Source organism: Primulina eburnea, chromosome 1, assembly GCF_022965805.1.
Source record: "Primulina eburnea isolate SZY01 chromosome 1, ASM2296580v1, whole genome shotgun sequence".
NCBI classification, from domain to species: Eukaryota; Viridiplantae; Streptophyta; class Magnoliopsida; order Lamiales; family Gesneriaceae; genus Primulina; species Primulina eburnea.
Window position 1 is genome coordinate 15069717 of NC_133101.1, and position 26060 is coordinate 15095776.

The following is a 26060-nucleotide window of genomic DNA, read 5'->3' on the forward strand; positions in this document are numbered from 1 at the left end:
GTGGTTGCCTTAATGTCTTGCATCTAAAGATCCAAGTCTATCACGAGTGCTCCATATGATTCGATTTTAATTTCTACCTACTAGCATAGATTCAAAATCATTTAGAGGGTAGTTAAGTCATGTTGTATGTTTTATCATTAGACTAAATTATCATCACCAAATAAAGTGACAATTTATCATCTAAATATTTTTTCAGGGCCCTGCTTATTAGAGCTTTTTAAAAACAAACATGGGAAAGGAGATTATTTTTAATCCTTTATCCATGTACCAAACCTGCCTTAATGTATCTAAGGATCCTCTCACAGTGCTCCAATGCTCTCGTCCAAGATTCGCATATACCGACTAACTGCTCCCACTGCTTGAGCAATGTACGGTCTTGTACAGATCATGGCGAACATCAAACTTCCCACTTCTGATGCATATGGTACTCGAGACATCTCCATTCCTCTGCTTCACTGCTATGACACATCTCGGAGGATAACTTGAAGTTAACAGGAAGATGGGTCGAAATTGACTTACTATCTTGCATGTTGAAGCGTTGCAAGATTTTCTTCAAATAATTTTTCTGCGAAAGCCAAATCTTTCTGTTACTTCTGTCTCGATGAACTTGCATCCCTAGAATCTTGTTTGTTGGTCCCAAGTCCTTCATATCAAGTTCACTACCCAACCGTGCCTTCAATCCTTGGACCCGATCTTTGTTCAGGCCTGCTACCAACATGTCATCCACATACAACAGCAAAATAATATAATTATCACCAGACCTCTTGAAATACGTACAATGGTCTGCACTCAATCTGTTGTATTCAAGGCTTATTCAAGGCTTATGATATAGGAATCAAATCTATTGTACCAAGACCTCGGTACATGTTTGAGACCGTACAGAGATTTGTTCAATCTGTAAACCAAGTTCTCTTTACTTTTTTTCGCAAAACCTTCTGGTTGGAGCATATAGATTTCTTCTTCAATATCTCCATGAAGAAATGTCGTTTTTACATCTAGCATGATACTGCTCCATTTGGTTATTCCATCACGCTTGATCTTATAGACCCATCTGTTTCCAATGGCTTTCTTCCCTCGTGGTAGTGTAACAAGATCCCAAGTTTTATTCTTGTCTAATGCCTCAAACTCTTCTTGCATTGCTATCATCTACAAAGATACATCCGAGCTTTGAGTAGCCTCGTGGAAACTCAATGGCTCACCATCCTCTGATAATAGAAAATATCTTTCAATGACGTAATCTGAAAGCCAATCTGGTGGTCTTTTGTTTCGAGTTGACTTCCTCACATTGGAAACTTCAGACTCAACATGTTCTTGTCCTTCGTGCTCTGGTACTGCTTCACAAGAAACTTGACCTTTGTCTGTCTCTTTTTCCACCTGAAAAACAGTAGTTTCTGAATTCAATGTGCCTTTTTCTCCCTTTACTTTATCTTCCTCGAAGATAACATCCCTGCTGATGACAAGCTTGTGCACAGTAGGATCCCACAAGCGAAACCACTTTACTCCGTCGGCATAACCCAAGAAGATGTATTTTCTGGATTTTGAATCCAAATTGGATCTTTCTTGCTCATTGTACAGAACGTACATATGACTTACAAATGTGTGCAAATGAGAATAATCTGTCGGCTTCCCGGTCCACATCTCCATCGGAGTCTTCAGATCAATCGTCACTGAAGGAGAACGATTGATAATATAACAAGCGGTTTTGACTGCTTCCGCCCAAAATGACTTTTCTAGACCCGTAGTCCTCAACATAGCTCTTGTTCTGTCCAACAAGGTTCTATTCATCCGCTCCGCCACTCTATTCTGTTGAGGTGTGTAAGCCGTTGTGAATTGTATTTTGATGCCTTCATGTTGACAATATGCATCAAATTCGTTCCTGATATATTCTCCTCCATTGTCAATCCTCAGATACTTGATTTTATTTTCAGAATCAAGTTCAAACTGCCTTTGAAATCTTTGAAGATTTGAAAAATATCTGATTTTTTCTTGATTGGATACACACAACATCTCCTAGAGAAATCGTCAATGAACGAGACAAAATATTTCGCCAAACATCCAAATGAATCATCTTCACTATGCTTTAGCTTCTGGCAGTAGAAGTGCCAAACTTCAATCTGTGTTGTTTACTGGTAACACAATGCTCACAAAAAGGTAGTGAGACTTTTGTAAGTCCTGGCAGTAGCGTCCGTTCTGAGAGAATTTTCAACCGTCGTTCTGACATATGCCAGAGCTTTCTATGCCATAACACTGTTAATTCTTCTCCCGAACCAATTGATGCGACAACTAGTTCTGCCTCTTTGTGTGTTTCTCCCAAAAGTACATACAAATTTGCAGCAACTTTTTCCGCCTTCATAACCACAAGCGCACCCTTCAAAATTTTCATAATCATGTTCTCGATGCGGGTTTTGCACCCGATGTCATCCAATTGCCCCAATGACAAAAGATTCTTCTTCAGTTCTTTCACATGTCGTACCTCCTGTATGGTGCGAATGGTGACATCAAATATTTTAATTTTGATAGTATCAACCCCAGCGATTTCCAAAGCATGCTCATTTCCCATGAATACAGATCCTCCTGAGATTGGTTCATAATGATCAAACCATTCTCTCCGAGACCTCATGAGCCACGTCGCTCCTGAATCCATTATCCATGTGTCACAAAATTTATGTATGCCTTCTGCAACTATTGCCGCTTCGCTGAATAATATTTCACCACTGCCTGAAGTACTGGCCACATTTCCTTGAGAATTATTTTCGATACTCGTATACTCTTTCTTGAAGTGTCCTTTACCACCACATTTAAAGCAGTAAATATTTTTCTTCTTACTTCTCGACTTTGATCTACCTCGTCTTTGGCTCCCACAGGGGTCACGGTCTATAAATCTTCCTCTTATCATCGGTAATGCTTCTGTCTGCTTTGATGTTACCAACCTATCTTCCTTATTCTTGTGCCGACTTTCTTCTCAGAGAACTGCAGTTAAGACATCATCGAATCTTAGAAAACCCATAAGAATTTTGTTGGTAATGTTGATGATAAGTTGATCATATGAATCTGGTAGACTTTGAAGTAGAAGCTCGCACGTTCATTTTCTCATATTTTATGCCCCATGGATGTGAGTTGGGCAAATAGAGTATTTAGTGTATTGATATGGTCGGTCATTGATGAGGATTCCGCCATCCGAAAAGTATAAAGCATTCTCTTTAGGAAAATCATGTTGTGTAGCGACTTGACCTCGTAAATCGTTGTCTGAGTATCCCAGATAACTTTTGCTGTTTTTATCTCAGAGATACTTGATAATACTTCGTCTGCTATAGCCAAGTGTAAATTAGCAACAACATTATCATTCATCTCATTCCACTTTCCATCATCCGCAATCTCCACCGCTCTATCTCCAACAGCCGCCAAGCAATTCTCCTTTCTTAAAACTGCTTGTATCTTTATTTTCCATAGCATAAAATTGCTTCCATTGAACTTTGCTATCTCGTACCTTCCCGCCATTATATCTACAACAATTTAGTAGACTGGACAAAATTAATCCCGCCTTAATAAAAAATCTAAAAAAAAATTTTCTGCTGTGGAAGATTAGTGTAGGCTGCAACCACAGAGCATACTCAGAATTTTAAGAAATTTTAAACCTAGGCTCTGATACCACTTGTTGGTCCCACGTGCGGAATTTTAGATAATAAAACCCAAAAATAAAGAATAAACTGGACACCCAGATTTACGTGGAAAACTTCTAAAAATTATTAGGGTAAAAACGACGGGCAAGAAGAAAATAATTCCACTATAATATTTTGTTGTGTACAACTCACTCACTGTGAACACATAATCTCTTAATACAAGAGAACACCTCACAAATATTATAAAACTAAGCACTCAAATGCTTATAAGATGAAAGAAAACTCTAAAAAGGGATGATTTCAGAATGAATGGGGAGCTCTATTCATAGAAACCCTTGACCGTGTGAAAACGCGTATAAAAACGCGTTTTCTCCTCTGAAAATTTACGCGAAATTTCCTGCTGCCAACCCACGTTTTTCCCTCACAGAATAGTCAAATTTCAATTCATTGAATAATGCATTGTCTTGCCGACAATCTAGAATAAAATAAGACTAGTCTACCATATTAAAATGATGACCACTCACGAGATCAACTCTTCATTCTTCAAACCTCGAAAATCCTTTCCTAGGCAATTCTAGAAGGTAACGGTCAAACTTTGATATCCTAAGATTGCAAATTAATTCAATTAATTAACCCCTTCTTAATTTGTAATCTTGAGTTGATTCTTGGATTTGTCGAAGTTATCGACTTTGACATCCTTTGCATAAAATATGCTTGCTAATCATCTGTCTTGAGAAAATCCATGCATATTTCTCTTTGATTAACAGAATATCGAATAAAGTGACGTCGCGGTTCGATTTTCTTGGATTGTGCATGGAAGACTGGATTCTTCGTCATTGCAATTGCAAATATATTGTCACAATGAATTGTTGTTTCCTCGTCATGACAAATTTCAAATCTTTCAAAATTCTCCTGAGCCAAACTGCCTCACTAGCTGCATCTATGGTAGCTATATACTCTGCTTCTGCAGAAGATAATGCCACAATTTTTTTTTCTTTCTTGAGGTCCATGATATCACATTTGATCTTAGGCAAAATATATATCAAGAGGTGCTTTTTCGTCATCAACCGATCCTGCCCAATCACTGTCTATAAACTCGATAAGCTTGCTTTCCAGATTTTTGAATGAACCAAGTAAGATTCATTTGGCAGCAGCAAAAAAATTCTTAAATTTTAAGCCTCTTGCACTGCTTTTCATACTTGACACAAATTCTTTCTTCATCCTAATAACACTACCACTTAATAAGTCTGAATTGTGATATAAAAAAATGAAAATATTGATGCAGGGCAGCCAACAAATACTAACTCGCTACTTAACTCTTTGTTCCACTAAAAAAATATGAAAACACAACACATTAACAAACAAAAAATGGTAACATAATTTAAAATCAGACATAAGTGAAAGAAAATGAGCCAAAAATTCAAAGAGCTCACTAGGGTTCAAAAAAAAATGAGAGCAGAGTTCACTCTACTTGTTTTCTAGCTTTCCTTCCTTGTATCAACAAAATCCTCCCAAGAATTCAGTTTGTATCATCAAACCAAACAGAAATTCAAAATTCATGTCCACAAAACTCCAAATAACAAAATGTAATGTTATGAAAATCCATGTCTCAAGCGTATATCCTTCCATTCTGTCGGCAATAATGGAGTGGAGAAATTAATGAGGAAGGACCACATGTTTGTTGAATTCGTTCAGTGGACGGAAAAAAGTTTGAAACGAAAGCTTTTGTTCAGACGAGGAATTGAATCTATAAATAGATGCATTCCTTCATCAGTTGGAGCATCCCATTCTCAAGCAACATATTGAGTTGTCTCTCTTCTCTCCTATTAGTTCTACAATATTTGTGAGGTGTTTTGTTCTCCTGTATTAATAGAGTGTGTGTTCTCTTTGAAAACACAGTGAGTGAGTTGTACACCACAAAATATTATAGTGAAATTATTTTCATCTTCCCGTGGTTTTTACCCTAATAATTTTTAGGGGTTTTCCACGTAAATCTCGGTGTCCAGTTTATTCTTTATTTTTGGCTTTTATTATCTCAAATTCCTCACGTAGGACCAACAAGTGGTATCAGATCCTTGGTTTAAAATTTCTTAAAATTCTGAGTATGCTCTGTGGTTGCAGCCTAGACTGATCTTCCAAATCAAAAAAGATTTTTCGAGATTTTTTATTTAAGGCGGGATTATTTTGTCCAGTCTATAAATTTGTTGTAGACATAATGGCGGGAAGGTACGAGATAGCAAAGTTCAATGGAAGCAATTTTATGCTGTGGAAAATAAAGATACAAGCAGTTTTAAGAAAAGAAAATTGCTTGGCGGCTATTGGAGATAGACCGATGGAGATTACACATAATGGAAAGTGGAACGAGATGAATGATAATGATGTTGCCAATTTACACTTGGCTATAGCTGACGAAGTTTTATCAAGTCAGCTAAAGTTATCTGGGATACTCTGACAAAGATGTACGAGGTTAAGTCGCTACACAACATGATTTTCCTAAAGAGAAGGCTTTATACTCTTCGGATGGCGGAATCTTTATCGATGACCGACCATATCAACACACTAAATAATCTATTTACCCAACTCACTTCCATGGGGCATAAAATAAGGGAAAATGAACGTGCAGAGCTTCTACTTCAAAGTCTACCAGATTAATATCATCAACTTATCATCAATATAACCAACAATATTCTTATGGGCTTTCTAAGATTCGATGATGTCTTAACTGCGGTTCTCGGAGAAGAAAGCTGACGCAAGAATAAGGAAGATAGGTTGGTAACCTCGAAGCAGGCAGAGGCTTTACCGATGATAAGAGGAAGATTCATGGACCGTGACTCCAGTGGGAGACAAAGGCGAGGTAGATCAAAGTCAAGAAGTAAGAAGAAAAATATTTACTGCTTTAAATGTGGCGGTAAAGGGCACTTCAAGAAAGAGTGTACGAGTATCGATAAAAGCTCTCAAGGAAATGTGGCCAGTACTTCAGGCAGTGGTGAAATATTATTCAGCGAAGCAGCAACAGTTGCAGAAGGCAGGCACAAATTTTGTGATATATGGATTATGGATTCAGGAGCGACGTGGCACATGACGTCGGAGAGAATGGTTTGATCATTATGAACCAGTCTCAGGAGGATCTTTATTCATGGGAAATGATCATGCCTTGGAAATCGCTGGGGTCGGTACTATCAAAATTAAAATGTTTGATGGCACCATTCGCACCATACAGGAGGTACGAGATGTGAAAGGACTGGTGAAAAATCTTTTGTCCTTGGGGCAATTGGATGACATTGGATGCAAAACTTGTATCGGGAAAGGGATCATGAAAATTGTGAAAGGAGCGCTTGTGGTTATGAAGGCGGAAAAAGTTGCTGCAAATCTGTATGTACTTTTGGGAGAAACACACGAAGAGTCAGAACTAGCTGTTGCATCAATTGGTTCAGGAGAAGAATTAACAGTGTTATGGCATAGAAAGCTCGTGCATATGTCAGAACGAGGGTTGAAAATTCTCTCAGAACGGAAGCTGTCACTACCCTTTTGTGAGCACTGTGTTACTAGTAAACAACACGGATTAAAGTTTGGCACGTCTACTTCCAAGAGCAAAAGCATATTGGAGCTGATTCATTCGGATGTTTGGCAAGCACCGGTTGTATCCCTAGGAGGAGCGAGATACTTTGTCTCGTTCATTGATGATTTATCTAGGAGATATTGGGTGTATCCAATCAAGAAGAAATCAGATGTTTTCCAGATCTTCAAAGATTTCAAAGCGCGGGTTGAACTTGATTCTGAAAAGAAAATCAAGAGTCTGAGGACTGACAATGGAGGAGAATATACCAGTGATGAGTTTGATGCATTTTGTCAACATGAGGGCATCAAAAGACAATTCACGACGGCTTACACATCTCAACAGAATGGAGTGGCGGAGCGGATGAACAGAACCTTGTTGGACAGAACAAGAGCTATGTTGAGGACTGCGGGTCTAGAAAAATCATTTTGGGCGGAAGCAGTCAAAACCGCTTGTTATATTATCAATCGTTCTCCTTCAGTGATGATTGATCTGAAGACTTCGATGGAGATGTGGACCGGGAAGCCGACAGATTATTCTCATTTGCATACATTTGGAAGTCCGGTGTACTTTCTGTACAATGAACAAGAAAGATCAAAGTTGGATTCGAAATCCAGAATGTGTATCTTCTTCGGTTATGCCGATGGAGTAAAGGGGTTTCGCTTATGGGATCCTACTGTTCACAAGCTTGTCATCAGCAGGGATGTTGTCTTCGAGGAAGATAAAGTAAATGGAGACAAAGGCACACCGAATTCAGAAATTACTATATTTTAGGTGGAAAATAAGACGGACGAATGTCAAGTTTCTTGTGAAGCAGTACCAGAGCACGAAGAACAAGAGCATGTTGAGTATGAGGTTTCCAATGTGAGGCACTCAACTCGAGACAGAAGACCACCAGGTTGGCTTTCAGATTATGTCACTGAAAGCAACATTGCATATTGTCTATTATCAGAGGATGGTGAGCCATTGAGTTTCCACGAGGCTACTCAAAGCTCGGATGTATCTTTGTGGGTGATAGCAATGCAAGAAGAATTGGAGGCTTTAGACAGAAATAAAACTTGAGATCTTGTTACACTACCACAAGACAGGAAAGACATTGGAAACAGATGTGTCTATAAGATCAAGCGTGATGTCAATAACCAAGTGGAGCGATATCGTGCTAGATTGGTGGTAAAAAGGTATGCTCAGAAAGAAGGCGTTGACTTCAATGAGATATTTTCTCATTGACTTGGGTTATAACAGTCAGAGTAGTGTTGGCATTGTGTGCGGTGTTTGTCCTACATCTAGAACAACTATATGTGAAAACAACATTTCTTCATGGAGATCTTGAAGAAGAAATCAATATGCTCCAGCCAGAAGGTTTTGCGGAAAAAGGCAAAGAGAACTTGGTTTGCAGGTTGAACAAATCTCTATACGGTATCAAACAGGCGCCGAGGTGTTGGTACAAGAGATTTGATTCCTATATCATGAGGCTTGGATACAACAGATTGAGTGCAGACCCTTGTACGTATTTCAAGAGGTCTGGTGATGATTATATCATTTTGCTGTTGTATGTGGACGACATGTTGGTAGCAGGCCGCAACAAAGATCAGGTCCAAGGATTGAAGGCATAGTTGGCTAGGGAATTTGATACGAAGGACTTGAGACCAGCAAACAAGATTATAGGGATGCAAGTTCACCGAGACAGAAGTAACCGAAAGATTTGGCTTTCCCAGAAAATTATTTGAAGAAAGTCTTCCAACGCTTCAACATGCAAGAGAGTAAGCCAATATCGACCTCTCTTCCTGTTAACTTCAAGTTATCCTCCGAGAAGTGTCCTAGCAGTGAAGTAGAGAGGATGGAGATGTATCGAGTACCATATGCATCAGCAGTGGGAAGTTTGATGTTCGCCATGATCTGTACAAGACCGGACATTGCTCAAGAAGTGAGAGCAGTTAGTCGGTATATGGCGAATCCTGGAAGAAAGCATTGGAGCACTGTTAAGATGATCCTTCGATACATTAAGGGTACCTCGAATGCTGCATTATGTTATGGAGGATCGGATTTTACACTCAGGGGCTATATCGATTCAGATTATGCAGGTGATCCTGATAAGAGAAAATCTACTACTGGTTATGTGTTTACACTTGCAAGGGGAGCAGTAAGCTAGGTTTCAAAATTGCAGACATTTATGGTGTTATCTGCAACGGAGGCAGAATACATGGCAGCTACTCAAGCTTACAAGGAGACAATATGGATTAAAAGGTTATTGGAGGAGATCGGGCACAAACAAGAGAAAGTATATTTGTTTTGTGACAGTCAGAGTGCCTTGCATATCACAAGGAATCCAGCCTTTCATTCCAGGACGAAACACATTGGAGTACAATTTCATTTTGTGTGAGAAGTAGTAGAGGAAGGAAGTGTGGATATGCAGAAGATCCATACAAAGGATAACATAGCCGATTTTCTGACCAAGCCAGTAAACACTGATAAGTTTAAGTGGTGTAGATCCTCAAGCGGTCTAGCAGAAACGTAAGCAGCAGGAAATGGCGAGATTGAAAAGATGTGTGGAGATGTGTTTAATTCTCAATCAAATCTCCAAGTGGGAGAAATGTCGGTAATAATGGAGTGGAGCAATTAATGAGGAAAGACCACATGTTTGTTGAATTCGTTCCGTGGACGGAAAAAAGTTTGAAACGAAAGCTTTTGTTCAGACGAGGAATTGCATCTATAAATAGATGCATTTCTTCGTCAGTTGGAGCATCCCATTCTCAAGAAACATATTGAGTTGTCTCTCTTCTCTCCTATTAGTTCTATAATATTTGTGAGTTGTTTTGTTCTCCTGTATTAAGAGAGTATGTATTCTCTTTGGAAACACAGTGAGTGTGTTGTACACCACAAAATATTATAGTGAAATTTTTTCATTTTAGCCGTGGTTTTTAACCTAATAATTTTTAGGGGTTTTCCAAGTAAATCTCAGTGTCCAGTTTATTCTTTATTTTTGGTTTTTATTATCTCAAATTCCGCACGTTGGACCAACACATTCAAACACAGAAACAATTACTTTTCTTTAGTGTAAACGGATGTGTATAATGTAAATATTATGTTTTTCTATGAACAATCAGTATCTACACTATTGGACCTAATCTTTTTCTAAAACCTGTAAATCAAATTAGAATCTTTAATCGGATTTAGTGTGTTTACTCACAACTTGTTATAACAAAATCTCCTGCATGTCAGGGAAATCTTGAAACCCTTCCTATTCGATCTGTACAACAAAACAAAATCATATAAACAGATTCATATCAAGCTCTGATGATAAATGCTAAACTGAGGAACCATTAACATTCACAAATCAAATGAAACACCCAAATTAGTGATGAACAAACTTGTAACAATATTTTCAAGAATTGCCGAACAATAGTCATATCAGTACGCTAATCAGAATGTCCCGACACAAGGGCTTTAACACGACCTTACTACAAAAAAAGTGTTTCTAGGAGTTGTTTTTTAGGAGCATTTTTAAAAACGCTCGTGAAAACTGCACAACAAAATCGGTTTTACTTAAACCGTTTTTATTTCCTTACTTTTAAGAGTGTTCACATAACTGCTTTAGTTGCGAAGTTTTTAGTACCGATTTGTATCAATCCCTGTTATAAATTGCTCCTATTGATTTAGCTGTGAGGATCATTCTGGAAACTACTCTAATTGAATATTTTTAACAGCGGTTTCACAAAAACGGTGTTGCGGACCGATCTTATGGCTTTGTTTTTTTAAGATTGATTTGAAAATTATACCTATTAAATACATTTAGTATTGGTCATATAAACCGTTTCTATACAATGCTCTTATTGATATAACTATAAGAGCATTCCGGAAATTGCTCATATTGAAGACATAACAACGGTTTTCACATAACCTGTGTCGTGGACCACTTTTATTTCTCTATTTTTTTAGGATTGGTTTAGAAATTGTACCTATTGAATACTTTTAGTATTGGTCGTATAAACCGCTTCTATAAATAGTTCTTATTTTTTTAATGAAGTGAATTCATTAATTCATTAAAAGATGTAAAAAATTTTATAGTACAAATACGCTGGACATCCCAGGAGATAACCACAATTCATAAAACCACAATAATCATACAAACCCAATTCAAACTCTAATTATCAGTAGCAAATAAAATCATAGAAGCTTCAGGTACACTTCGGTAGGTGTGAATCTTAATCTTGGTGATGATAGCTTCAATGTTTATCTTCTCCTTTTCGAACAAGACCCTATTTCTGAAATTTCAGACATGGTAAACTATTAGGAGCATTCTCGAAACTGCTCATATTGAAAATATGTAACCACGGTTTTCACATAATTGATGTCGTTGCCCGCTTTTATTGCTTTTTTTTTTTAAGATGAGTTTAGAAATTGTACCTATTAAATACTTTTAGTATTGGTCATATAAAACGCTTTTATAAATTGTTCTTATTGATATAACTATTAGTAGCATTCTAGAACTCATATTGAAAACATATAACAACGGTTTTTACAAAAATGTTGTTGTGGACCGCTTTTATTGATCTAGTTTTTTAGGATTGTTTTTAAAATATATCTATTGAATACTTTTTAGCTTTTGTTTTATATATCGTTAGTACAATTTACAAACTGTTCTTGCCGATATAAATTGCTATATATTGTGTTATTCGTCACATACCAAGAGATACATACAATACGGGTGATGAAGATGATAGTGATACAATGCATTCTGTTGATATCAATTTTTCTTGTATACAATCACTCTTAAGTGATATAAATGGGGAAGAATTTCAGGTAATGTGCAAGTGTATTGAAGTATTTTCCGTTAGCAATGTTTTATTTCCTGATTTGGAGCTGACGTTCGCTTAAAGCAGTGGCCACTTGTCAACTCGATCCCAAAATATGAGTGTATTTGTAATGCAACAATATAAGTTTTAGAGTGCCGTGATTGTTTTATTTCTTTAAAGTTAGTTTTATCCATTATTTTTATTTATCTACTTTTTAAAAATTTAAAATTACTAAATATTTTTTTTTTCTTAGTTTAAAATTTTGAATATTTAATTCATGTCAAAAATTTGTGTGAAACGATCTCACATGTCGTATTTTGTGAGACAGATCTATTATTTGGGTCATCCATGAAAAAAATATTACTTTTAATGCTAAGAGTATTACTTTTTATTGTCAATATCGATATGTTGACATGTCTCATAGATAAAGATTCGTGAGACCATCTCACAAAAGACATACTCTTAATTCATAATGTCCCGAAAATAATATTAAACTTAATTATAAACATAATTTATATATATATATATATATATATATATATATATATATATATATATATATATATGAATTCATCACGTGCAAGAGACGTTAATATATAATTATATTATTATAGATAAAAGAGAAATACATTATTTTATTATATATTAATAATTTTTTTTAAAATATATATTATTTTGAGTGTATAATTTACCAATTAATATATATATATATATACAAATTTATTTTTATAATTTTAATCAATAAAATAATATAGAAAAATAAAATAGGTATTTAATTGAATTTATTATTTAATGCTTACTATCATCTTTCAACTTTATTTTTTCAATTTTAAAAAATAAAAAATGTAATTTATTTTTAGATGTAACATAAATTATTTATGCACACCAAAATCCGCATGCCGAATGACAAGTATATATAATGCTTAAAAAGAAAAATGAAAGCCCAATGATTAAAACTGAAATCCACAAAATAACAAAATATAAATCATATATAAATAGAATCACTGAAATAATTATTTTTAATAATTAAATATGTAAAATAACAAGATATAAATTATATATAAATCGAATCATTGAAATATTTTTTAATTATAATTAAATATGTACAAAGAATTCCTAACTAATGTTATATAAATCTAAATCGCATATTAGAGCATCTCCAATCATGGCACCACATTGGTGCCACACCATTGTGGTGCCATGATTTTTCACTCCAATCCAGTACCAAAACTGGCGCTGGATTGGAGCAGCTCTACAAGCTGCCCCACATATGGCGCCACAATTTTTTTTATTTTTTTTATTTTGTTGAATATTTAATTAATTAATATTTTTTTGAAATTTTAATTATAAAATTTTTAATATTCTGATTAGAAATTATTTATGTGTAAAAATAAAAAATAAAAAAACACAGATTAAATTAATAATGCGTTAAAATGGTACAAATTACGAACAAAAAACAACAAAAATTACGAAACAATAAACAAACTACGACAACTAACAAACCATAAAATTACGAAACATAAAAAAAATTACGTCAAAAAAAGATTTTTAGTAATGCGGTAAACCAGACCCCGATCCTCCAATATCTCCAAAATAAGATCCGAAGTTGTCATTTTCTCGACGTTCATATTCAAGTCTTTTTTGCAATACTTTTTGTTGCTGAGCTTTAGTGTACTCACGCAGAGTTGGATCAGTAATTTTGCTCAAATCTTTGTATAAAATTCGTTCATCCATTTTTCTTTCTTCTTGTTCAAGTTTAATCTTTTGAAGATCGTAGTTTTGTTGTCTTTCGGCAGTTCCTTGTTTCAAAACATTCATTAACTCGCGATGTTGTTCTTCCATTGTACGTTGAATTTGAGATATGTCTTCATCTCTTTTCTTTTTTGATTTGGCTTTTTTCACTCCAATTGGTCTTTCAGAACTGTCACCGATATTGTCATCACTCAAATTTATAGGAAATGTAGAGAACATAGGTGAACCTGATTGGGGCGATTCTTCTAGTGGAGTATCAGATTGTGATATGTCTAGATAAGTAGCACGCGTCTTAGATTTCTTGGTTGGATGGATTTTGTCTCCTGCAATTTTTTCACAATCCTTAACAATATTCCACACATGATCGAATGGAAATGCTTTGTTATCTTTACTCTCTTGCGCATACAGTATTTTTGCACGATTCATCTACATCAAAGTTCACAAAATTAATTAAAAAATGTTGATTATTAATAACTTGTATTTTTTAAAAATAAATAACTCACGAGGATGTAAATCACTTCTTCTTTCTTTGTTGTACTTCTCTGCAACCCGAGACCAAAGCTGACCTCTCGATTGATTTATACCTATTATAGGATCCTGCGAAATATCAAAATAAATATGACATAAGAACTTATCTTCATCAATAGTGTAGTTCTTTCTTGAACTTTCGTCCATCATTCTCAAAATAATATGATTGTATTTGTGTTGGATATGTTTCTAAATAGATATAGACATATTTATAATATTTCGGAGTTATCCTTAGAAATATGAAAAAGAAATGGTATCTTTTGGATGAGATTTCAATAAATCTCATCCAAGAAAATCTTATCATTTTTTATATATTATTCTTATATATATATATATAATATTTAGATTAACTATGGCATTGATAAATTAAAATAAAATAGATGATACTAAAAATATTATTCTTACAAAAGTATGCATCCATACAAAAATATTATACTATGCATGTATGTATCATAAATTTAAATGATACTATGCCATTGATAAAATAAAATAAATCATACTAAAAATAAATTAAAATAAAAGCTTATCCTTACAAATGTAGATTCTTGTAGATAAGAAATCTCATCTATATTATCCTTACAAACTTTGTATAAAGTAGTAACAATTACATCTTCATCATAACACAATTCACAACACCACCAAAAAAATGAATTCTTCTTCAGGTTCGTCTTCATTGTCTAATAATGAAGATGACATAACTAATTATTTGGTTAACGATGCTAAAGCCATTGATGAAGAAATTCCAGGAGCAATTGTTACTCATATTCATACACGCAATATGATGATGCACACCTATATCAATCAACAACTTAACGAAGGCACGAGAAGAGGATCAATTCCAGGTCATGTTGTAATCCGACGCGATAGAGAAATAGCGGATCTTAATTTGTTCAACGGCTATTTTTCTGAAAATCCAAGATTTCATGAAGGTTTGTTTCGACGCCGATTTCGAATGTCCCGTAATCTATTCCTTCATATCATCGATGCTGTCAAGAATCATGATAGCTACTTTATACAACAGAGTGATGGGTTGGGACGACTTGGGCTATCAACTAATCAAAAAACAACAGCTGCAATTCGTTTATTAGCATACGCCTTACCTGCAGATGCGGCCGATGAATACATCAAAATAGGAGAGTCAACTGCGATTAAATGCTTACAACACTTTTGCCGAGCAGTTGTTGAAGTTTTTGCAAACCAGTACTTACGATCTCCAAATGCCAATGATGTTGCTCGACTATTACATATTGGTAAACAACGGGGCTTCCCGGGAATGTTGGGAAGTCTCGATTGTATGCATTGGAAATGGAAAAATTGTCCTACTGCTTGGGCTGGACAATATACAGGCCGTAGTGGGTCTCCAACAATTATTTTAGAAGCATTGGCCGATTATGATCTTTGGATATGGTACACATATTTTGGTATGCCTGGTTCTAATAATGACATCAATGTTTTGGAGGCATCCACCTTGTTTACCAATTTGGCTCAAGGCATTGCTCCTCCTGCACATTACACTATTTGTGGAAAAGAATATCATACTGGCTATTACTTAGCCGATGGTATCTACCCAAAATGGGCAACCATTGTGCAAACTATCCGCGACCCACTTGGGCCGAAAAAGAAATATTTTGCTATGAAACAAGAGTCATGTAGAAAAGATGTGGAGCGTGCATTTGGTGTTCTTCAATCTCGATCTGCGATTGTGGCAGCTCCAGCACGGTCTTGGCGTAAAAATGATTTACATTACATTATGAAAGCTTGTATTATCATGCACAACATGATTATTGAAGATGAACGTGACCTTAGTGCACCAATTCAAGATGCAATGGAAGCACCTGTTCCAGACGTTGAAATGATGGTCAATGACGAAAATACAAGATTTCAAGAATTTCTCGCTCGTTATAAAAAAAATGAAAAACAGAGATGCTCACTATGAATTACGAAATACATTAATTGAGTATTTATGGGAACAATATAGTAATTTGAATATTTAATATTGTATTTTTGTTGTATTATTAATTTAATATCAAATGAACGTGTTTTTTCAATGATATTTTGATTTTATTAAAATATAGTTTGTATTGAATAATTGTACGTAAATCAAATAATTATTTTGTTAATATGAAATAATTAATTCAAATTTTAATATATAAATTAAAATATTTAAATATATAAATTTTAATATATAAATTATAATATTTAATTATCATTATATTATCAAATTATAAATAATTAATATAAAACAGAAATATTAATATTGAAAAAAAAATAATATTCTTGAAATATTCTATTGTAGTGTAAAATGTAGTGGAATGTGGTTGGAGATGATTTTAGTGTAACACCAATATAGTACAGAATATAGTGCAGAATGCAGTGTAGTGGATTGGAGATGGCCTTAATATTCTAGCCACATGCTTCCCGTAAGATGTAATTTTGATTTTATGGAATCTCGATATATTTTTTGGAATCCAAAAATTTCGTAAAATATGAAAATGATATAATAAATCTATAAAAATCATTCCTCAATATAAAATCTAAAATTTTTGTAAGTTGATTAGATAATGATGTTGGTTTCTTTAATTTTTTTTATTTAACATTATATTCAATTTCACAAAGACCAAAATTTTGGCGGTAGATAGTATAATACGGATGTTTATCTTTTCAGATTTTTTCTTAATTGGAGAAACTTTGGTGGATTATCTTTATCACCAGAATTTTTAAAAGAGTGAGTCTCATGTTATACCGTCTCATGGATCTTAATTTATGAGACAGATCAACCTTATCGATATTCACAATAAGAATTAATACTCTTAAAATTAAAAGTAATACTTTTTTCATCGATGACCCAAATAAGAGATTCATCTCACAAATACGACCTGTGAGACCGTCTCACACAAATTTTTGGGGTTTTTATTAAAATTAATTTAAATTTAAATTTTTTTTTCAAAAATAATTGAAAAAAAAAACATTTTCAAAAATACTGCAATCCGCGCTTACGGAGCGCGGACGCTGCACACGTGGATCAGCGTCCGCGCTCCGTAAGCACGGACTCTGGTACATGTCATCATCAGATAATATTAGCGACGGAAAATATATAGAAACCGTCGCTAAATTGCGCCGGTTTCTCAAACCGTCGCCACACCGTCGCTAATAGTTGCGACGGTTTACAAACCGCCGCTGTAATGGAATCCGCGACGGTTGCAAAACCGTCGCTACGTTAGCGACGGTTACAACCGTCGCTAAATGCACATAATTTTATAAGAGAGTTTGCGTGGTGCGAAAAGCTATTTTTGTCGCAGTGAAGACAGAGCAAAAAAAAAAAACAAGAAATTCATAAAGAAATAGGGGTGTTCATCGGTCGGTTTTTTTTATTTCGGTTTTAAAAATATATGATCTGATATCCGAATCATTTTTCTTCATATCGGTTCGGTTTTCTACCAAAACGGTTCGGTTAGTTGGGTCGTTTAATTCGATTTTGATATAATTATTTAAATTAATAATATAAATATATTGTAAAATATAATATGTTAACTTTCTACATGTTTTCTTAGTAAAATCTTTAAATATAAGGTCTAAATTAATTAAGACTAGTTTTAATTATAATCTCATTATAATCCCGATCGACGATCCAATTATAATTAAAACTAGGGGTGGGTACGGTACGGTATACCGTACCGAAAATATCGGTATGGAAAAATTCCATACCGATACCAGGAAATTCGGTGTACCGCACATGCGGTACACCGAATTCCCGGTATGAAAAAAATTCATACCAGTACCGTACCGACACCGAAAATGTTGTCGGTATACCGAACTTAAATTTTTCAAAAAAAAAATAAAAAAATTTATTTTCGGTATTTCGGTATATACCGAAATACCGAAAAAAAAAATATTCTGTACCGATATCGATACCGAAATTTTCGGTATACCGATTTTTTTGGTAAATTCGGTATTTTTTTCGGTGCGGTTTTTCGGTATTTCCGTATTTTTTCTCACCCCGAATTAAAACTAGTCTTAATTAATTTAGACCTTATATTTAAAGATTTTACTAAGAAAACATGTAGAAAGTTAACATATTATATTTTACAATATATTTATATTATTAATTTAAATAATTATATCAAAATCGAATTAACCGACCCAACTAACCGAACCGTTTTGGTAGAAAACCGAACCGATATGAAGAAAAATGATTCGGATATCTGATCATATATTTTTAAAACCGAAATAAAAAAAAAATCGACCGATAAACACCCCTATTTCTTGATGAATTTCTTGTCTTTTTTCTCTTCTGTCTTCAGTGCGACAAAAATAGCTTTTCGCACCGCGCAAACTCTCTAATAAAATTATGTGCATTTAGCGACGGTTTGGGGTGCATTTAGCGATGGTTTTAACCGTCGCTAAAGTAGTGACGGGTTTTACAACCGTCACGGATTCCATTACAGCGGCGGTTTATAAACCGTCGCAATTATTGGCGACAGTTTAGCGACGGTTTAAGAAACTGTCGCCATTTAGCGACGGTTTATATATATTTTCCGTCGCTAATATTATATGATGCTGACATGGACCAGCGTTCGTGCTGACGGAGCGCGGACGCTGATCCACGTGTGCAGCGCCCGCGCTCCGTAAGCGCGGATTGCAGTATTTTTGAAAATGTTTTTTTTTTCAATTATTTTTGAAAAAAAATTTTAATTTTAAATTAATTTTAATAAAAACCCCAAATTTTTGTCTTTTAATTAAAAAGTAGGGAACTTTTTGTGGAGAGATTTTTGTAATTGAATTGGTTAAATGAAAATTTTGGCGGTAGATAGTATAATATTACCACTAAAATTTTCATTTAACCAATTGATTTACAAAAATCTCTCCACAAAAAGTTCCCTACTTTTAAAAAATTGTGGTGATAAAGATAATCCACCAAAGTTTATTCAATTAAGAAAAAATCTGAAAAGATAAACATCCAAGTCTTTTGTCAAATTCTCTCATTCTCTCATCATTCACTTCTTCTTTCTACGGAAGATCGCTTTTTCTTTTGACATTTGGAGGTAATTCATCGTTTTTTAGTGTGATGCAATACGTTCGCAAAGTGAAAACACATGTGATCCCTTTGTAATCTGTGCTAGTCTACAGGTGAGGTGAATAAATCGTGACGCTAGTAGACAAGATTACAGTCGCAAGAAAATGCGTTAAGGAAACATGTTTTCTCCTAGCTTTATCTTCTATAAGAATATGGACCTCGTCTGTCCTAAACTTGAGCTCGATTTCCCTTCAAAATATATTTTCCTGATTTACCTAAAAAACTGAAGAGAGATGAGTGAAGAAACCTTCAAGATTGTGATGTATCCATGGCTGGCCATGGCGCATCTCACAGCATTTCTTCAGCTTTCCAACAAACTGGCAGAAAGAGGCCACAAAATCTTCTTCATCCTCCCCACAAAAACACTGTCCAAATTGAACCAATTCAATCTCCGCCCGGATCTCATAAGCTTCATACCGATTACGATCCCTCGTGTTGATGGCCTCCCCGAAGGAGCCGAAAGCACCGCAGACATTAGCTTTTCGATGGGTCCACTTCTCAGGCACGCAATGGATCTAACACAACCCTTGGTTGATTCTATACTACAAGAAATCAAACCCCATTTCGCTTTCTACGATTTCACGCATTGGTTGCCAGCTTTGGCGAGGCCATTAGGTATTAAATCCGTTTGTTATATGATCGTAAGCCCTGCCGCTGTAGGGTACCTCCTCAGGGAAGAGCCTAACGCCGATGCTTTGTTGGAACCTCCCATCGGTTTCCCTCCATCAGGAATCAAGCTTAGTCCGCAAGAAGTGCGTTCGCGGAGGCAATGGTGCACTTTGATAGAATATGGGAGTGGCATGAACTTCGTGCAACGCATGCTTATGTCAATGGAAGAATGTGATGCACTTGGGTTTAAATCATGCAGAGAAATAGACGGGCCATACTGTGAATTTCTTGGGAAAAAACACAAAAAACCGTTTATTCTTGCAGGCCCCGTGTTACCAGAGCCACCAACAGTGAGTCTAGACGAGACATGGGTTAATTGGCTGGATCAATTCAAAGCCAAATCAGTGATCTTCTGCTCATTCGGCACTGAAGCAATTCTTAAACTTGATCAATTTCAGGAACTGGTTCTGGGTTTAGAAATCACAGGTCTTCCGTTTCTTGCTGCACTGAAACCACCCGAAGGACGTAATACCGTGGAAGAAGCATTGCCCGAAGGCTTCAGGCAGAGAACTGAGAAAAGAGGCGTCATCCATGGGGGTTGGGTACAGCAACAGCTGATCTTATCACACCCTTCCATCGGATGCTTCGTCACGCATTGCGGGTGGGTTTCGATATCGGAGGCGATGGTGAGCGACTGCCAGAAGTTGGTGCTGATACCACACAAGGGGGACAATTTCATCAATGCAAGATTCTTGCAGGGAAATTTGGGGGTCGGGGTTGAGGTTAAGAGGCGAGAAGAAGATGGTTTTTTCACAAAAGAGGCTGTGATGGAGAAGATCAAACTGGTGATGGAAGAAGAGAGTGAGATTGGGAAAGAAATAATGGAAAATCATGGCAAGTGGAGGGACTTCTTGTTGACCAAAGGGCTCGAGGATTCTTACATGCATGAGTTTGTTCAGGGGCTGGCAAGCCTCCTCGTGGAGTGACTTCAAATTATCTGTCTTTTTATTTAGTGTTAATTAATGGCTTGAAATTAATGGATCCTTATTTGAATTGACGGAAGCGAATAATGGAAATAAATGGATCTCTGATTGGTTTTGATGATATCTCGATCATGCATAAAACATATATTCATGGTGACGTGAGTAATAATTATGTATATACGGAAGTGAACAATGGAAATACATAATATATACTAAGTGTACTTTAGCATGCGCGTTGTGCTTGTATATATATATATATATTTTTAATTAATTTGATTTATATTCAAATAAGAGTAATATCATATTTATAACAAATAATATCATTTAATTATTAAGACTTAGACATAAATCAACCTAAAAACTAACTATATATAATTGATATCATCTCAAGAAAATATACAAACAAGTAAGTCAAAAATATAAATAATAAACATACCAGTTATTATAAATACATTAAAACAATTTCATTGTTATTATGTTACATTCTCATTTATTGAAAATGCAAACTCCCACTCAATGTAAACAATCATGCAATATGCAAGAAAATCTTCATCTATCTTAGTGCAAAGTGATGTCTTAAACGATTTATTTCATCCTATCCATGTGGGCATTGTCCCCATGATAGGATGGATGGCCAAGATTTGCCTATGTATATATAGGACCCACTTTTTTTTTAAATTGTATGTGTGGCAAGATCTTACCCATTGAAATGAAGTGAGGGTAGTGTCCACATAAGTAATATCTCATCTACCGTCTTAAACATGGTTCATTTCTGAAAATGTTCTCCGTATAGTTCTATGGAAACTAGAAAAATCAAATTAATTAATCAACCAAATTGAAATGTTCAGATTTTATAGTTTCAAATAATACTTGACATAACTAAGAAAGAGAATAAATTTTCTCAAATCTGCATGATGAACTGCTGCATATTCATATTGCTCCAGTTGTCTTCTCAAAGATTAATCTAACTCAAATCGAGTAAATATTGAGGATAGAATATCTGAGCAAGAGTTGTCCTCAATGCAAAATGATAAAAGGTTTTCTTTATATCGATGGATTTGGAATCAATGGATTTCGATTATAATTTTATTATTTATAATGAAACAATAAATTAAATTTTAAATCAATACTTTATTGATGATAAAAAAAATTTACCTATAATTCAATCTGAAGAGCGGGTCTTCAAATCTTCCCAGCTAAGTGGATCGGGTTGACACTCTGCACAGAGAGAAATATGGTTAGGGGGTCTCGGAGAGTTTTCCATCGTGATCTCTCCGATGCTTAAGTCAGTCTGGAGAGCAAACTTAAGAGAGAGATATAATTATGCTAAGTGAGCAAGAGAATGTGTGTCAAAACCGAGACCACTACCTGGTATTTATAGAGGGAAGATATTAGTTATCTTGTTGGAGTAAGATTCTTGCTGATGTATAATCCTACCTGAGATAGGAGACCTCAGACAATAGGATTCCATGACTGTGACAGCTGAGATCTTTGATAGTGGCTAGGACTCTTGTGTTATCTTGATTAGATTTGATTTAATCACGTATTTATCGAGATCTCTTATCTACTAATGAGAATGTTTTCAGATTTCTCAACCGTATCAAGGCTCGGATTTCTCGACCCCTTGGTGGGCTCAGGCTTCTGTTGGCCAGGGTTGAGGGGATCGGACCTATTGGAGATTCATGGGCAAGGGCATATGGGTTCGGACTTCTAACTAAATGGTCGAGCTCCGTGTCCGGGCCATCGACAATGAGGTCTGGACTTTATAGAGCTAGGGCTAATTCTGAAATGAGCTTCGATCTGTCCAGATGTATCACTTTTAGGGGCATCACTTACTTATTTACATAAAAATAAACAGATTGAATATTAATGATACTATTATTAAGTGAATTTCATCATAACTAACATAAAAACTAGATAAACATATAAGAGGTGTATTTAAAGTTTATGATCTTACTTTTCTATACAACAAAAATACTTGAATACATTTAAAAGATGTGAACCCAAACTCATCAAGTGGATTCTAAGCTAAGTGGAGAGTCAAGAGTTCCATTGTAATTTATTCAGTAAATCTACCATTCAATCCCATTAATTGAAAATCTGTCACAACATTGAAATGTTAATGTGATAATGTTGTTCAACCGTGATATTATTGAAATGTCAAACACATAAGTGATATATGATGTTGTATCAATAATCATCTAATATTTTAAAGCTTCCAAAATCACAACAAGGCCAACATACAAGGATAAATATTGCAAATTTTCCCTGGGGTATCCCAGTATGAATCAAAACCGAAAGGAAGGCTCGATTTTTTTTTCTTTCTAAAATTGAATTTCGATATAAATTGTATTGATTCGATGGTTTAAGAAAAACCGTCGTTAAATATTAACCGAGTTTTTTTAAAAAAAATTAGAAACTACGAAAACGTTTTTTCAAAAACCGTTGTCGTTAACCAAATAAAACACTAAAAAACGACAATGTTTTAAAAAACCGTCGTCGTAGTTAAAAAACCAGCCGAAAGACAAGAGTTTACACAAACCGTTGTCTTTGACTCTTGAGAAAAACTTATAGAGACAAAGGTTTTGAAAAACCGTTGTTGTAGCCCAAAAAAACACGTTCATAGACAACGGTTTTTAAAAACCGTTGTCGCAGACACATCAAAGACAACGGTTTTTAAAAAACTGTTGTCTATAAGCGAGTTTTTTTAGGCTACAATAACAGTTTTTGTTAAAACCGTTGTTAAAAGAAAAAACAGAACGGTTTTAATAAAAACCGTTGTCGTAAGAGTGTTGTTGATGATATATTTTTTTGTAGTGTATATTTTTATGAATCGGATTCGATCGTAGATCCGTCTCACAAAATTAATTCATTAAATGATCTGATAAAAATTTCTGTGTTATATTAATTTGACAATATTCTCTCCAATCCAGAGTGATTTCCTCGTCTAAGAGAAAAAGACACATAATATTCATTCCAATTTTTTTATGCTGATCGAACCATGTGGACAAAATTTTGTGTATATGTCGATTACTGAAATTCATTAATTTTACTTGATATTTTATAATCTATGTCATAACAAATTAGGATATTAAATATTGTTTTAGATTGAAATAATTTAAGCTTGTAAAAAATAAAAACATGGCTGCAAATAATGGGCAGCGTCTACATGTTGCAGATGATGAAGAAAGCCAATCCAACGCCACCAAGATTCCGCCTGTCTTCTGTACTCCCGAGTAACTACAAATTCTTCCCAGATATTCCCACACAAACACAGACATGTGTGTGTTTTTCTGTGCATACACACACACACAGATATATATATATATATATATATATATATATATATATATATATATATATATATATATATATATATATACGGAGACATATATATATATATGTCTCCGTATGTATGGACGTATTACTCCTTTATTCAAGAATATATCGCACTATATATATTTGTAATATTTTTTTTAATGAATGTTTTTGATTGCTGTTGTTGAGCAGTCCAGAGACCTGGATGATTGATCCTCGAAAGCAAACAACAAGTGAGATGTGGGGCTTGAATGAGCTTTTGACTTTGGATGTAAGAATAATTGCAATTACATTCATAGAATAATATTTAAAGCATTTATATAGTTTTTATTTGATTTTTAATTTCTTGAAAATATATAATAGTTGTGGCGAGCATCGGTCGGGGAGCTCGTCGGGACCGCGGTTCTCGTGTTCATGCTAGACACTATTGTAATATCGACTATACAATCGGACATCAAATTGCCGAACCTAGTGTTGTCAATACTCGCGGCGATAATAATCACGATTCTCCTGCTTGCCGTACACCCGGTCTCCGGTGGCCACATAAACCCGATAATCTCGTTCTCCGCCGCATTAGTCGGCCTTATATCGATGTCCCGTGCCGTAGCCTACATAGCTGCACAATGCCTCGGTGCAACACTAGGTGCCCTGGCCTTGAAGGCTGTGGTTAGTAGCACAATCGAGGAAACCTTCTCACTTGGGGGATGTACTATTACAGTCATTGCACCAGGCATAAATGGGCCAGTAACCATCGGGCTCAGTATGGACCAAGCGTTGTGGCTTGAGATCTTTTGCAGCTTCATTTTCCTATTCGCCTCGATTTGGATGGCCTATGATCATAGACAGGCCAGTGTATTGGGTCATGTCTTGGTCTTCACGATTGTTGGCGTTGTTTTGGGCCTTCTCGTTTTCGTCTCAACCACAGTTACGACCGAAAAGGGTTATGCAGGAGCCGGGATGAATCCGGCGAGGTGCCTCGGTCCGGCCATCGTTCGAGGTGGGCATCTTTGGGACGGGCATTGGGTGTTCTGGGCCGGGCCAACTATAGCTTGTGCTATTTTCTATTTGTACACAAAGATTATTCCCAGCCAGCATCACAAGTCCAAGGCTTATGACCATGATTTCTTCAATGTGATGAAGGTTACGTTAGGAGGTGATCATATAACTAAATAAAAATGGTAAAGATATATATATATATATATATATATATATATATATATATATAATATGTCATGCATGTATTAATTTTATATGCATGATTTATTTATCTTGTAAGTTGAATTTCTTCTTCTGGTGGTTAGAGATTAATACGTTGTAAAAAGCTTAGAGGCTGTATAATTGCTATTATGTAATAAATAAAATTGTTATCTTTTTGCAACCATGTTTTGTATTTTCATACTTTCAATCGAATATATATATAACGGTTTTAAAAACCGTTGTCTATTAGCGTTTTTTTTAGGCTACAATAACGGTTTTTAAAAACCGTTGTCTAAAAGCGTTTTTTTTTGCTACAACGGTTTTTAAAACGTGGTCTATGTATGTGTTTTTTTGGGCTACAACAACGGTTTTTAAAAACCGTTGTTTATATGTGTTTCTTTCATGGGTCAAAGACAACGATTTGTGTAAACCGTTTTCTTTCAACTGGTTTTTTTTAGAACTAAGACAACAGTTCAAAAACCGTTGTCGTTGTTCTAATATTTTTAAAAAAAATCGGGTAAAACGACATAAAACCGTCGCTAATTTAAATTTGCGATGGTTGTTATGTAAATCGTCGCTAACATTAGCGACAGTTGTTGTCGCAAATTTAACTTAGCGACGTTATAAACG

General features: G+C 35.1%; 3 protein-coding genes across 4 annotated transcripts; 2 read left to right on the top strand and 1 right to left on the bottom strand.

Annotated features, from left to right (window-relative positions):
* Positions 1 to 13517: 13517 nt before the first annotated feature.
* Positions 13518 to 14147, bottom strand: LOC140804795 (uncharacterized). Its single transcript, XM_073160932.1, has one exon. It carries the CDS (start codon positions 14145 to 14147, stop codon positions 13518 to 13520), a length of 630 nt encoding a protein of 209 aa, XP_073017033.1.
* Positions 14148 to 19475: 5328 nt separating this feature from the next.
* LOC140811583 (cyanidin 3-O-galactoside 2''-O-xylosyltransferase FGGT1-like) lies at positions 19476 to 20984 on the top strand. Its single transcript, XM_073169560.1, has one exon. It carries the CDS (start codon positions 19557 to 19559, stop codon positions 20916 to 20918), a length of 1362 nt encoding a protein of 453 aa, XP_073025661.1. The 5' UTR covers positions 19476 to 19556; the 3' UTR covers positions 20919 to 20984.
* A 3056-nt stretch (positions 20985 to 24040) lies between these two features.
* Positions 24041 to 25430, top strand: LOC140811587 (aquaporin PIP1-2-like). Of its 2 annotated transcripts, none has more exons than XM_073169580.1 (3): positions 24041 to 24151; positions 24426 to 24504; positions 24597 to 25430. In XM_073169580.1, the coding sequence occupies exons 1-3, from the start codon at positions 24057 to 24059 to the stop codon at positions 25404 to 25406; spliced, it is 984 nt and encodes a 327-aa protein (XP_073025681.1). In that variant the 5' UTR covers positions 24041 to 24056; the 3' UTR covers positions 25407 to 25430. The 2 variants fall into 2 exon arrangements, with proteins under 2 accessions (XP_073025681.1, XP_073025674.1); XM_073169573.1 differs by having other exon boundaries at positions 24042 to 24151; positions 24423 to 24504.
* The last annotated feature ends 630 nt before the right edge of the window (positions 25431 to 26060 follow it).

Bases quoted from the DNA above. Each gene is read 5' to 3' on its own strand.
- LOC140804795 (XM_073160932.1), bottom strand. From the start codon at position 14,147: ATGAATCGTGCAAAAATACTGTATGCGCAAGAGAGTAAAGATAACAAA.
- LOC140811583 (XM_073169560.1), top strand. From the start codon at position 19,557: ATGAGTGAAGAAACCTTCAAGATTGTGATGTATCCATGGCTGGCCATG.
- LOC140811587 (XM_073169573.1), top strand. From the start codon at position 24,057: ATGGCTGCAAATAATGGGCAGCGTCTACATGTTGCAGATGATGAAGAA. The intron at 24,152-24,422 runs GTAACTACAAAT...GCTGTTGTTGAG, and splicing joins CCTGTCTTCTGTACTCCCGA to CAGTCCAGAGACCTGGATGA. The intron at 24,505-24,596 runs GTAAGAATAATT...AATATATAATAG, and splicing joins ATGAGCTTTTGACTTTGGAT to TTGTGGCGAGCATCGGTCGG.